We start from the raw sequence: 13,403 nt of genomic DNA on the forward strand, positions 1-13,403 counted from the left end.
AGTTCTCAAACCCGTAGGATGCGCACGCTTAACGTATTCGAAGACGATATTGTATTATATGAGTTATGTGATTTGGTGACCGAATATTGTTCGGAGTCCCAGATGAGATCAAGGACATGACGAGGAGTCTGGAAATGGTTGAGAGGTAAAGATTTATATATAGGACGATAATATTCGGACACCGAAAGTGTTCCGGAGTGTATCGGGTATTTATCGGAGTACCGGAGGGGTTACCAGAACCTCCAGGGGGAATATATGGGCCATATGGGCCATGAGAGGGGAGCACACCAGCCCACAAAGGGGTGGCGCCACCCCCTATGGCATGTGGCCGAATTGGAGAAGGAAAAGGGGGGGTTTGGCCCCCCTTCCTTTCTCCCTTCCCCTTCCCTTTCTTCTTCGATGAAATAAGGAAGGGGCGCCACTCGAGGAAACCCCAAGTAGGATTCGGATCCTACTTGGGGCGCCCCTCGTTGCCTCTCCTCCCCTCCCACCTATATATATATACACTAGCAAAAGGGCCCGTGCGTTGCAACGGGAGAAAAATATTCCCAAGAATCAGGCTCTCTTTTCTTAGTGAAAATTCACTGGTCAATGCTAATATGTGTTTCCAGGCAGGTGCATGATGTTTAGATCATAAGATATTTAATAGCGTAAAACAAAAAGGTCATTGCTAGCAATTTTAATTACAAAAAGTAACTTCTTTTAGGATTTGTCTTGTGTTTTCAGGGATTAGAAGTATATGAAAATATAGGAATGCATCAATATATCTCATCCGAGATAAGGACAATTCTTGAGAAAAATGATTGAAAATTTGAAAAACAAATGTTAGTCATGCATGCTTGCATAGTTACCATAGATGGATGAATGCACTGATGCATAATTTTTTATCAGTTATCACTTCAACGTTAATAGGTTGTAAACATTTTGCATATACCAAACTCAAAGCCTATTTGAATATTGTAAATGGTATATAATTGACTCAACCAATATCATAACACCAATAACTATATTAGCATAGATATGTATTCACCCGCAAAAAAAGCATACATATGTATTGGCTGAGCAAGTAACAAAAGAATTTAGTCCACATATGTATGTTTATGCACAAAAATCGGGGAAAGTTGTTGTCATAACAGGCATAACAATAGGAGTTCTGTACCAACATGGGTGTGTACTAACATTCAGAATGCATGGCAAAATGAATAGCTACAACACCTACACAAAATTCACTCAAACTGAATAAAGCTACTTTTGAGAACACTAAAGTTCTTTTGAGCTCCTCAATTGATCTCTCCAATAGCTTGACTTCTTCATCCTTCTCCTTTCACCTGCTATTTGTAAGAGTACAAAAGAAGGGTTCTAAAAGAAGAAAAATGGAAGCATTATTAAGAGCAGAAAACATTAATCAAATAGCATGAACACCTGGCTGGCGTCCGTAGCAATTACTTCCCTTTTTTGCCACTGGCAAAGCATCTCCAGCTTTTCTCTCAGAGAGGCACCTGGGAGTCACATTATTGCTTCTCTTCTGAGAGCTTGGAGAAGTTATTCTGTAAATTTTGAAGCAAATCGTTCCTTTCATCGTCAAGTAAATTTCTCAGCTCAATCAACACTTCCTCCAATATTGGAGTGGCATTTCTATATGGGCTAACTCCTATTTCACAGAGCAATAAATCCGTTCAATATGGCTGAGCTGAGGTCGCAAATCAGTGTTCACTATAGAAACTGCATTTGGTTTGCAAACTACACTTGCTCGCTGCTCCTCCAACACCAAAATCTTTTTTTTACTCTTCATAATTTAAGAATGTGCAGGATTAATCAATTTAAACTCACTAGATTGGATGGATGGAGTGTCTAAATAGTAGGATTAAACAATTTGTCCTTTACTGATTGATTAATTAGTGTACTAAACATTTTTCTGAATCTTTGCTTTAATGGATGTGCATGATTAATCAGTTAACACTACAGTGGGGGAGGACATCCTGATGGAGCGGCGCAACCTACTTGACCAGCAAGCCCCACGCCTTCAAATTATTTTAGGAGATCTAACAACATTAAACAAGAAGCATCATCTCATTAAAGCCCTCTTTGTTTATTTTATCGGAGGCTCAGAAGAACTTAGTCTCTTCAAAATAAGGAGCATCATCCATGGTCGATTTCTGGACCAAAATAACTACATGCATAAACGGACTCTCATGCCAAGTTGCAAACAGATTAGGGAAAACACCCACAAACTTGAATAAAACGTTGTGATTTTTCAGCAAAAATAATGTTATGTGATCGAAATGAAACAATTGTTGTTTAGATATATCAGTTTCGATTGAATCTACTATGGCATTGACAGAAGCAGTAGACATCCAGCCATAAACATATCACTGGCCATAGGTTTTATTTTATTTTTTGGCATGCACTGGCTATAGGTAGATAACATAAGAGCTAGGATCCAACAGTTAGGCAGAACAAGTAAGACACTAAGTCGCATAATCAAACTATGCCCATTTGCACACATGTAAATAGTTTGAACATACTGAAACACAAAGAAAGTAAATAGTAGATTATATTGTCCTAAGGTGATCTTGCTTGATAGCATTATCTAGAGAATATCAGAAGGAGAAACATAACTAACCTTGACCTGTTTGTAGCGATCCAGATTTTACACACTCTGGTCGTTTCATCTAAAATCACATGAAAAAGTGTTGCTTTTGTTTGGCCGCTGAAAGGGAAAGTACCAATCTCCACTTCGATCCTCCCTCTGTAATATTAAGAAAAGCAGTCAACAGAGCATCGCCCTCCCACCATGCCTGTTCTGATAGACACACAAAAGAATACACAAAGCATCTTCCATCAGTTTTTATAACTTGCTAGAAATACATGCAAACGTCATCCAACAAATGAACGGCTTGTGCAATTTGTTTGCAAGCAAATAGAACGAATTATTGCAAACCTAAACATAATTCTATTGTCTATGCATCTTTTCTCTCAGCTCTACAAAGAAATTCGTCTAGCAATTTCTAAAAAGAATTTGAATGAAGCTACTGTACGTTTGTAGACAGCCACACAACAAATTGAAGGTCACAGGAGCAACAAAGCATCAGGGATCCTCCTGCGGTCCACACGGTCCTCAACGATAGAGTTGCCTGGTCAGTGGGCTGCCAACAGAGCATCGACCAGAGCGTGAATAATCAATGGAGTTTGTAATCGTAGCCCTACACACGAAATTCCATGAGCATGGATAAACTGATCTTGTGATTTGGTAGAAGCAGCAAATTATAGTACCGGCTGAATGAACAGCTTGTGCCATTTATAGATAAACTGAAACCCTCACGTAGTCAGCCAGTACTATAATATGGTAGTAGCAGCAGGCAGCTCACCATCTGGAACCCAGCCACCAAGGTACCACCGGTCTCCGCTATACCGGGGCTCGTCCTGGAACTCCTTCGGCGCACTTCTGGAGGAACCTCGCCAGCTTCTCCGGCAGCGTCACCGGTGGCAGCTCCCCCTCTAGTCGCCGGATCCCTTTGTAAAACAGACTCAGTTCGATCAGAGAGGAGGAAGCTAGGGACGTGGTGCGGTGCGAGTAGTAGCGAATTAGCGCCGTCTCTTCCATCCTCAGCCGCCAGCTCGCCGACCGCCCTCTCCATCCCCGGCCTCGATCTTGCCGGCACCCGCCCACTCCATCCCCGTCCGCGATCCCGCCGGCGCCACCCTCCAATCCCCTTACTCGAGCCCGCTCGTCTCGAGCGCAGCACGCCATGCCATGCCTCCCGCGAGGTCGCCGACGCGCAGATCGGCCCTCTCGAGCTCCTGGAGCCGGACGCCAGCGCCGCACCCTCCCATCATCTGCCTCCCACGAGGTCGCGACCAGTAGATGGAGGGGAGCGGTGAACGGCGAAGAAAGCCGCGGGTAAGGAGGAGATGGGATTGAGAGGCAGGAGAAGGCCGGCGGCGCGTGGTGAGGGGCCGAGCGGGGCAGGAGGCACCCGGCGGCGCAAGGGGCGTAGCAAGAGGTGGGCGGGGCGGGGCGGAGCGGAGCGGAGCGCCACGAGGAGGGGGAGTCTGGATAAGATGAAACAGATGAATCGCGGGTTGAATACATACAGATGTAGGTTTTTTTCTTAAACGAAACGTTTTTTCAATGCCACGGGCACCCGAATTAGTACCACCCCGGGTATATGTTTTAAATTCGAACTGAAAGTGTAAATTCACGGAAAAAAACATATTGTGACGGTGAATCCGACAAAGTCAATTCGTGCTTTATTATTAGGGAAAGATATATGTGGGGAGGGGGCACCTAGACACACAACAACAATTGTTAGCAGTGTGCGGCGCCCCCTCCACAGTTTACACTCATATTTTCGCAGTGCTTAGGCGAAACCCTGCGAGGATCACTACACCATCATCGTCACCACGCCGTCGTGCTGACGGAACTCATCTACTATCTCGACACCTTGTTGGATCAAGAAGGCGAGGGACGTCACCGAACTGAATGTGTGCAGAACTCGGATGTACCGTACGTTCGGTACTTGATCGATCGGAGCTAGAAGAAGTTTGACAATATCAACCGCATTGTCAAACGCTTCCGCTTATGTTCTACGAGGTTACGTAGACACACTCTTCCCTTGTTGCTATGCATCTCCATGAATAGATCATTGCGTGTGCGTAGAATTTTTTTATTTTTCCATTCAACATTTCCCAACAGTGGTATCAGAGCCAGCTCTATGCGTAGATGATATGAATGAGTAGAACACAAAGAGTTGTGGGCGGTGATAGTAATACTGCTTACCACCAACGTCTTATTTTGATTCGGCGGTATTGTGGGATCAAGTCGTCCGGACCAACCTTACATGTCCACGCACATGAGACTGCTACCTCTTGAGCATGCGTTGGTTTTCCCTTGAAGAGGAAAGGGTGATGCAGCAAAGTAGCGTAAGTATTTCCCTCAGATTTTGAGAATCAAGGTATCAATCCAGTAGGAGACAATGCACAAGTCACCTAGTACCTATACAAACAATCAAGAACCTTGCAACCAACGCGATAAAAGGGTTGTCAATCCCTTTACGGTCACTCGCAAAAGTGAGATCTGATAGAGATAATATAATAAGAGACCCGGGGGCCATAGGTTTCACTAGTGCCTTCACTCAAGATAGCATGTATTACAGTGGGTGAAAAAATTACTGCCGAGCAATTAATAGAAAAGCTCATAGTTATGAGAATATCTAGGCAATGATCATGAATATAGGCATTACGTCCGTGTCAAGTAGATCGAAACGATTCTGCATCTACTACTATTACTCCACACAACGACCGCTATCCAGCATGTATCTAGAGTATTAAGTTCATAAGAACAGAGTAACGCTTTAAGCAAGATGACATGATGTAGAGGGATAAACTAAGCAATATGATATAAATCCCATCTTTTTATCCTTGATGGCAACAATACAATATGTGCCTTGCTGCCCCTACTGTCACTAGGAAAGGACACCGCAAGATTGAACCCAAAGCTAAGCACTTCTCCCATTGCAAGAAAGATCAATCTAGTAGGCCAAACTAAACCGATAATTCGAAGAGACTTGTAAAGATATCAAATCATGCATATAAGAATTCAGATAAGAACCAAATAATATTCATAGATAATCTAGTTCATAAACCCACAATTCATCGGATCTAGGCAAACACACTGCAAAAGAGTATTACATCGAATAGATCTCCAAGAACATTGAGGAGAACTTTGTATTGAGAGTCAAAGAGAGAGAAGAAGCCATCTAGCTAATAACTATGGACCCGAAGGTATGTGGTAAACTATTCATGCGCTTCATCGGAGAGGCTATGGTGTTGATGTAGAAGCCGTCCGTGATCGATTCCTCCTCCAGCAAATCGCTGGAAAAGGCCCAAGATGGGATCTCACGGGTACAGAAGGTTGCGGCGGTGGAAAAATGGCTTTGTGTCTCTCTGCGATCAATCTAGGGTATAAGAGTATATATAGGCGAAAGAAGTACGTCGGTGGAGCTACGTGGGGCCCATGAGGGTGGGGGGCGCACCTACCCCCTAGGCGCGCCCTCCTGCCTCGTGGCTGCCTCACGGAATTCCAGACTTCAACTCTAAGTCTTTTGGTTTGCTTTCGGTCCAAGAAAGATCATCGCGAAGGTTTCATTCCGTTTGGATTCCATCTGGTATTCCTTTTCTACGAAACTGTAAAATAGGCGAAAAACAGAAACTAGCATTGGGCCTGCGGTTAATAGGTTAGTCCCAAAAAATAAATGAAAGAGAATATTAAATCTCATTAAACTTCCAAAACAGATAATATAATAGCATGGAACAATAAAAAATTATAGATACGTTGGAGACGTATCAAGCATCCCCAAGCTTAATTCCTGCTCGTCCTGGAGTAGGTAAATGATAAAAACAGAATTTTTGATGTGGAATGCTATCTAACATAATTATCAATGTAATTTTCTTTATTTTGGCATGAATGCTCAGATCCGAAAGATTCAAAATAAAAGTTTAATATTGACATAGAAAATAAAAATACTTCAAGCATACTAACAAAGTAATCATGTCTTCTCAAAATAACATGGCCAAAGAAAGCTATCCCTACAAAATCATATAGTATGGCTATGCTCTATCTTCATCACACAAAATATTTAAATCATGCACAACCCAGATGACAAGCCAAGCAATTGTTTCATACTTTTGATGTTCTCAAACTTTTTTAATCTTCACGCAACACATGAACGTGAGCCACGGACATAGCACTAGAGGTGGAATAGAATGGTGGTTGTGGAGAAGACAAAAAGGAGAAGATAGTCTCACATCAACTAGGCGTATAAACGGGCTATGGAGATGCCCATCAATAGATATCAATGTGAGTGAGTAGGGATTGCCATGCAACGGATGCACTAGAGCTATAAGTGTATGAAAGTTCAAAAAGAAACTAAGTGGGTGTGCATCCAACTCGCTTGCTCACGAATACCTATGGCATTTTGAGGAAGCCCATCATTGGAATATACAAGCCAAGTTCTATAATGAAAAATTCCCACTAGTATATGAAAGTGACAAAATAGGAGACACTCTATCATGAAGATCATGGTGCTACTTTGAAGCACAAGTGTGGCAAAAGGATAGTAGCATTGCCCCTTCTCTCTTTTTATCTCATTTTTTATTTTTTATTTGGGCCTTGTCTCCCTTTTTTTATGGCCTCTTTTTTTCGCCCAGCGTCTCATCCCGACTTGTGGGGGAATCATAGTCTCCATCATCCTTTCCTCATATGGGACAATGCTCTAATAATGATGATCATCACACTTTTATTTACTTACAACTCAGGAGTTACAACTTGATACTTAGAACAAAATATGACTCTATGTGAATGCCTCCGGCGGTGTACCGGGATGTGCAATGAATCAAGAGGAAGGTAAATGATGGGTTTATGAAAAATTATGAACGGTGGCTTCTCCACAAATACGATGTCAACTACATGATCATGCAAAGCAATATGACAATGATGGAGCATGTCATAATAAACGAAACGGTGGAAAGTTGCATGGCAATATATCTTGGAATGGCTACGGAAATGCCATAATAGGTAGGTATGGTGGCTGTTTTGAGGAAGGTAAATGGTGGGTTTATGGTACCGACAAAAGTTTCATGGTACTAGAGAGGCTAGCAATGGTGGAAGGGTGAGAGTGTGTATAATCCATGGACTCGACATTAGTCATAAAGAACCCACATACTTATTGCAAAAATTTATTAGTTATCAAAACGAAGTATTACACACATGCTCCTAGGGGGATAGATCGGTAGGAAAAGACCATCGCTCGTCCCCGACCGCCACTCATAAGGAATACAATCAAAAAATAAATCATGCTCCGACTTTATTACATAATGGTTCACCATACGTGCATGCTACGGGAATCACAAACTTTAACACAAGTATCTCTCAAATTCACAACTACTCAACTAGCATGACTCTAATATCATCATCTTCATATCGCAAAACAATCATAAGGAATCAAACTTATCATAGTATTCAATGCACTTTATATGAAAGTTTTTATTATACCCATCTTGGATGCCTATCATATTAGGACTAATTTTATAGCCAAAGCAAAATACCATGTTGTTCTAAAGGACTCTCAAAATAGTATAAGTGAAGCATGAGAGATCAATAATTTCTATAAAATAAAATCACCACCATGCTCTAAAAAGATATAAGTGAAGTACTAGAGCAAAATTATCTAGCTCGAAAGATATAAGTGAGCACATAGAGTATTCTAACAAATTCTGATTATTGCGTGTCTCTCTCAAAAGGTGTGTACAACAAGGATGATTGTGGTAAAATAAAAATCAAAGACTCAAATAATACAAGATGCTCCAAGCAAAACACATATCATGTGGTGAATAAAAATATAGCCTCAAATAAAGTTGCCAATAGACGAAGACGAAAGAGGGTGTCGGCGTTCTGGGAACGACACTACAAAAAAAAAGACACATCCGTGACATTTTGGGCCGAACGAATTTTTTTTCTGTCATACATATGACACTTCTATGACGATAATTGTGACAAAACCCGGTATCATCATAGATGTGGTGGGCTCCTACTTCTATGACAAAAAATCATGACAGAAAATGGGCTTTTCGTCCTGGGCGGGTCGGAGACGCAGCTGCATGACATTCTTTGGTCCGTCCATGACGGAAAAAACCGTGGTAGAAGCGAAGGGGAGGAAAATTTCGGGGATTTCCCGGTTACGGTGGGAGGTCGGGGGCCGAGCGATGCACGTTTCTCTCGTACACGTACGCGCGTGTGTGCAAGGCGTTGGCTCTAACTGAACCCGAGCGAGGCGTTGGGCTCTAACTGAACCCGAGCGATTGCACTGCAGGCTACGCGTTACTGAACCCGAGCGATCGATCGATGGATGTTAACTGAACCCGATCGAGCGATTCCTTCGCTACTGCTGCTAACTGAAGCCGATCGATGCTGCCTTTGGGATGAACAGTGAGCGTTGCGGGGGGGTTTGGATGAACAGTGAGCGGTGGCGTTGCCTCTGGATGAACAGGACCCCGTGGTGTGGTGGAGGGCTGGATGAACAGTAGACGGTGGAGGGGTGCCCGTGGAGGGGTGGTTGAACAGGACCCCGTGGTGTGGAGGGCTGGATGAACAGTAGACGGTGGAGGGGTGCCCGTGGAGGGGTGGTTGAACAGTAGCCGGTGGAGTAGCATGGGGTGGAGGTTGTATGAACAGGAGCCCGTGGAGGCTGGAGGAGGTCGACGGTAGCCCATGGAGCCTGGAGGAGGTCGACGGTGAAGATGAACAGTATCCCGTGGAGTCTCGTTTTGCAGCACGCCGCACCCCTCCCGATGAACAGGACCCCTGTTTCGACCGTAGCGCTCCAACACAAGTCCATTTCGTCCGTTTTGCGGTACGCCACACCCCTCCCGATCAACAGGACCCCCGTTTTGACCATAGGAGGTCCGTTTCCTCCATTTTGCGGTATGCCAGACCCCTCCCGATGAACATGATCCCGTTTCGAACGTGGCCGGTCGAACACAAGGCCGTTTCCTCCGTTGTGCGGTACGCCAGGCCTCGTTTCCATCGCCTGTTCCGTCCAAGCTCTTCCGATGAACACGACCACGCATTCCGTTCCGACCCAGCCGGTTGGCTCCCACGCATTCCGTTGCCTCCCGATGAACACGACGCATTCCGTTGCCTCCCCATGAACACGATGCATTTCGTTGCCTCCCCATGAACACGACGACGATGCTGTTTCTCTGTTTCCACCCAGCCATGTACACGAGCCCTGGTCGTATGTATGCGCGAGTAGGCGTTCGAGACCCCGCCCGTATGTACACATACATGGCCGTATTTTATTTCTTCCATCCTGGCCGCTGTACGTACGTGTACATGCTACGTGCGCGCCTCTACTACGACACGTACGCGCCTCTACTACGACACGTGCGCGCCTCTACATCCACCAGTATATATGTACGTACATGTTCGCGACCAGAATGACAACGCTACGTACGCTTCGACTAGGTGGGTCCCGACTGTCAGGCACTTCTTTGCGTGCGAAGATGTAACTGGTGGGTCCCAGCAGTCAGGGGGGCGAATCGTTTTTTTTGCCCGGACGCACTTCCTTGCGTGCGAAGATGTAGCTGGTGGGTCCTAGCAGTCAGGGGGGCGGATCGTTTTTTTTGCCCGGATGCACTTCCTTGCATGCGAAGATGTAGCTGGTGGGTCCCAGCAGTCAGGGGGAAATGTTTTTTCACAAAATACGATGGTCCGTCCGGTGGGTCCCCGCTGTCAGGTGGAGGAATCATTATTTTGCGCGTAATAAGGAGGCATTTCCTTGCTGCGGTCGTGGACCCAGCTGTCAACCTCTCCATGCACAGTCCACGTCCGATGGAAGTCGTTCCTTGACCACGTTGACCACACCGTGCCGAGAGCACCACGGCGGTGGACGACGGCGAGGACTAGTAAGGGGACGGCTCAGAGCCGGGGAAGACGCAACAGTGGATGCCCATGCGAAGAGGAGTACGAGGGTTCACTAGTTCGGCTGCGGTGTGAGGCTGCTGTCGCCGCAGAATAACAGGGGATGTGGGTGAGTAGAGGGATGGCCTGGCCAGCGATGGGAGTAGTAGGGGCGGTGAGGCCTCCGCGGCATCACAGCCGGCCACGGGAGGCAGGAGCACGCGGCACGACCGACACTGGTTTGGGCGGCTGGAGCAAGAAGACCAGAGGTTGAAGAAGCACTACGGCCGTTGGATGAACATCGTACGGTAACAGGAGCTAGAATCGTTCATATTGACTAAGTTGACAAAGCCCTCCGTCCCCGTCAACTTGGTAGGCCCACAAGTTAGCCTCCCACTATGTTGGGTTCCAGCTGGCAGGGGGAATATTCATTTTTTTGTGCGTAATAAGGAGGCACTTCCTTGCGTGCGAAGATAGCTGGTGGGTCCGACATGTCAGCGGGGGGCACGTTATTTTCGCAAAATACAAAGGCCCTTCTGGTGGGTCCCAGATGTCAGGTGGAGGAATTATTATTTTGTGCGTAATAAGGAGGCATTTCCTTGTGTGCGGCCGTGGACCCAGCTGTCAGCCTCTCCACGCACAGTCTACTTCCGATGGTGTCGTTCGTTGACCATGTTGACCACGCCATGCTGAGCGCATCTAAGGTGGTGGACGACGGCGAGGCCCCGGACAGCAACGAGCCGGAGATGGGAAGACGCGGGAGTAGAGTCGCAGATGGAGAGGTGTACGAGGGTTAACTGGTTCTAGTGCGGTGTGGTTCGGTAGTCGGTGGAGAAGAACAGGAGGTGTGGAGGGGTGGAGGGGTGGCCTGGCCAACGGTGGAGTAGCGCTTCATATCGAAGCGTGCTAAATAGAGCTGCTAGTAGCAGGAGGCGGGAGGTGGTCCCGGCGGCGCTGGAGGAAGAAGATGAGAGATTGAAGATGGATGCCGGTCATTGGATGTAAATCCAACGGCTAACATGTCAGAATCATTTGTTGACTAAATTGACAACGACTTGCGTTGGCTTCGACCTATTGGCCCACATTTCAGCCTCCAAAAATGTGGCACGCATTCAACCCATTTTTTTTAGAATTTACAGTCTTTTTTTGCGCGGTAGAATTTATAGTCAATTTGATCTTTTTTTGAATTACAGCCACTAGCTGGGCTGGGTGAACAAATAATGTAGCGTCCATGCGGCCCATTTATTTTATTTCCTAAAAAATTACAGGCCATTTGCACTTTCTCGAAATACACGATTTTGCTGGGCTGATTCTGATTATAATGTTGGGTTAGGCCAGCAATGTTATCAAAAAATAAAAAGGGGCTGAGCATTTTGTTATAAATATATTTAAATAATAAGTGATATTATTACATTCGTCCTTAAATATTATCAAGCTTTTGTACACAATCACTAGGATTTTCGTGCCAAAACAATCCAGGATTTTATTTGTTAAGAAATTATTTTTATAAGTTAATAAGATGTGGGATATTGTTTTCTTACATATGTAAGTATCTGTTAAATATATGATGACAGTAAAATTAATATATAATAACATATAAAATAATTTTTTAAGAAAAACAGGGAGCATCTCCCTGATTCCATTGCTGAGAACGAAACCACAACATATTCTGATACAGCAACTCAAAGAGCAGTTCGAAAGCAAAGGTAGAAAAGCTACAAACTAGGGGGGTGGATGAACAAGTTCTCTGAATAACACAAATCACCCGAGCGGTGCCAAAGGAAGAGCGGATAGAGCACTCAGATGACACAAGGAGGGTCCAGCGAAGCCTTCATGGTCTTCAGCTGAGGGGCCGTGTCAGCCTGCGGCGACCAGTAAGCAAGCGGAGACACCGGTCTGGAAGGCATAGCATGGTGGATGTCCCTCTTTTTCAGCGCCAGGTGCCCATCATCTTCATCAGAGATCTTGAGACGAGCCCACGGGTCCAGCCCCAGAGCAGGTCGAGCCTTGTTCAGCCACAAGTGATCGCCAACGGTTTCTGGAGGGATCTTGTTAGGGTTTCCACGAAGCTCATCAATTTGTCCTTGTCCGATCCGGAGGAGAGAATTGCCCAGTTCCTCACCATGTTCCTGATCAACCTCAAGACCTGCGGAATGGAAATCCAGGAGGTGTTACTGAAAATCATAGCATTTCTATATTTCCAGAGGCACCAAAGGATAGCTGAGCTAACAGTATTTAAAATTGAGCACTTTTTGGTAGCAATCCAGAATCTGGCGACAAATTCAAAGGATGAGCCAATCTGACTAGAGAAATATTCCTCAATGTGGGCCCAGAGATGTTTAGCAACTATACATTCAAAAAATAGGTGAGAACAAGACTCTTGTTCCAAGTAGTAAACACAATTAAGGGGTTTGATGATGTGTCTCTTCCTAAGGTTATCCCTAGTCATCAATTTGTTTTTGGAGAGAAGCCAGAGAAATACATGAATTTTAGGGGGAACTCTCAATTTTCAGAAAGCAGGGATAAACACGTGTTGAACCCCTCTAAAGTTGATAACATGATAGAGGGAGCTGGAGGAATACTTCCCCTTATTGTCCAGCTGCCAATCAGGAGATCCGGCTCGGCAGTAAAGGTAATGCTTTTGGCAATTTCCTCTAACTGGAACCATTGTTCTATGAGGCTACCACTAAAGTTCCTTCTAAAAGAGAGTTTTAGGCATTGACCGTCCCAAACTTCATTGACACTTTTGTTAAGATCATTGCAGACAGAGTAAATAGGTCAAAATTGGACTGCTAGGGGGGATGTGCCAAACCAAGTATCTTCCCAGAACCTGGTTCTGCTCCCATCCCCTATGTTCCATCTGTAGCCAAATTTCACAGCATGCATAATAGATTTTAATCCTTTCCAGAATCTAGAGGTCTTAGGGTTGGAGGAAGGGACAAAA

The 13,403-nt window shown here is 45.1% G+C and overlaps 1 protein-coding gene across 16 annotated transcripts; it reads right to left on the reverse strand.

Moving 5' to 3' along the window:
* Window positions 1-1,054: 1,054 nt before the first annotated feature.
* Window positions 1,055-4,104, reverse strand: LOC125551962. 16 transcript variants are annotated; one of them, XR_007303340.1, is made up of 4 exons: window positions 3,369-4,086; window positions 3,039-3,146; window positions 2,624-2,749; window positions 1,055-1,547 (listed from the first exon to the last, which is right to left on the reverse strand). XR_007303340.1 is itself a non-coding variant. In XM_048715387.1 (3 exons), the coding sequence occupies exons 1-3, from the start codon at window positions 3,636-3,638 to the stop codon at window positions 2,669-2,671; spliced, it is 459 nt and encodes a 152-aa protein (XP_048571344.1). In that variant the 5' UTR covers window positions 3,639-4,087; the 3' UTR covers window positions 1,055-2,668. The 16 variants fall into 16 exon arrangements, 3 of the variants coding, with proteins under 3 accessions (XP_048571344.1, XP_048571343.1, XP_048571345.1); XR_007303337.1 differs by having other exon boundaries at window positions 2,624-2,798; window positions 3,039-3,203; window positions 3,369-4,085; XR_007303336.1 differs by having other exon boundaries at window positions 2,624-2,803; window positions 3,039-3,203; window positions 3,369-4,085.
* Window positions 4,105-13,403: the final 9,299 nt, after the last annotated feature.

This window comes from Triticum urartu, chromosome 4 (genome assembly GCF_003073215.2).
Source record: "Triticum urartu cultivar G1812 chromosome 4, Tu2.1, whole genome shotgun sequence".
Classification (NCBI taxonomy): Eukaryota; Viridiplantae; Streptophyta; class Magnoliopsida; order Poales; family Poaceae; genus Triticum; species Triticum urartu.

Coding starts and splice junctions, on each gene's coding strand:
- LOC125551962 (XM_048715386.1), bottom strand. CDS start 3,638: ATGGAGAGGGCGGTCGGCGAGCTGGCGGCTGAGGATGGAAGAGACGGC. Junction 3,147..3,368: donor TGGTGGCTGGGTTCCAGATG/GTGAGCTGCCTG, acceptor CTCTGTTGGCAG/CCCACTGACCAGGCAACTCT. Junction 2,799..3,038: donor TTGTGTGGCTGTCTACAAAC/GTACAGTAGCTT, acceptor CTATCAGAACAG/GCATGGTGGGAGGGCGATGC.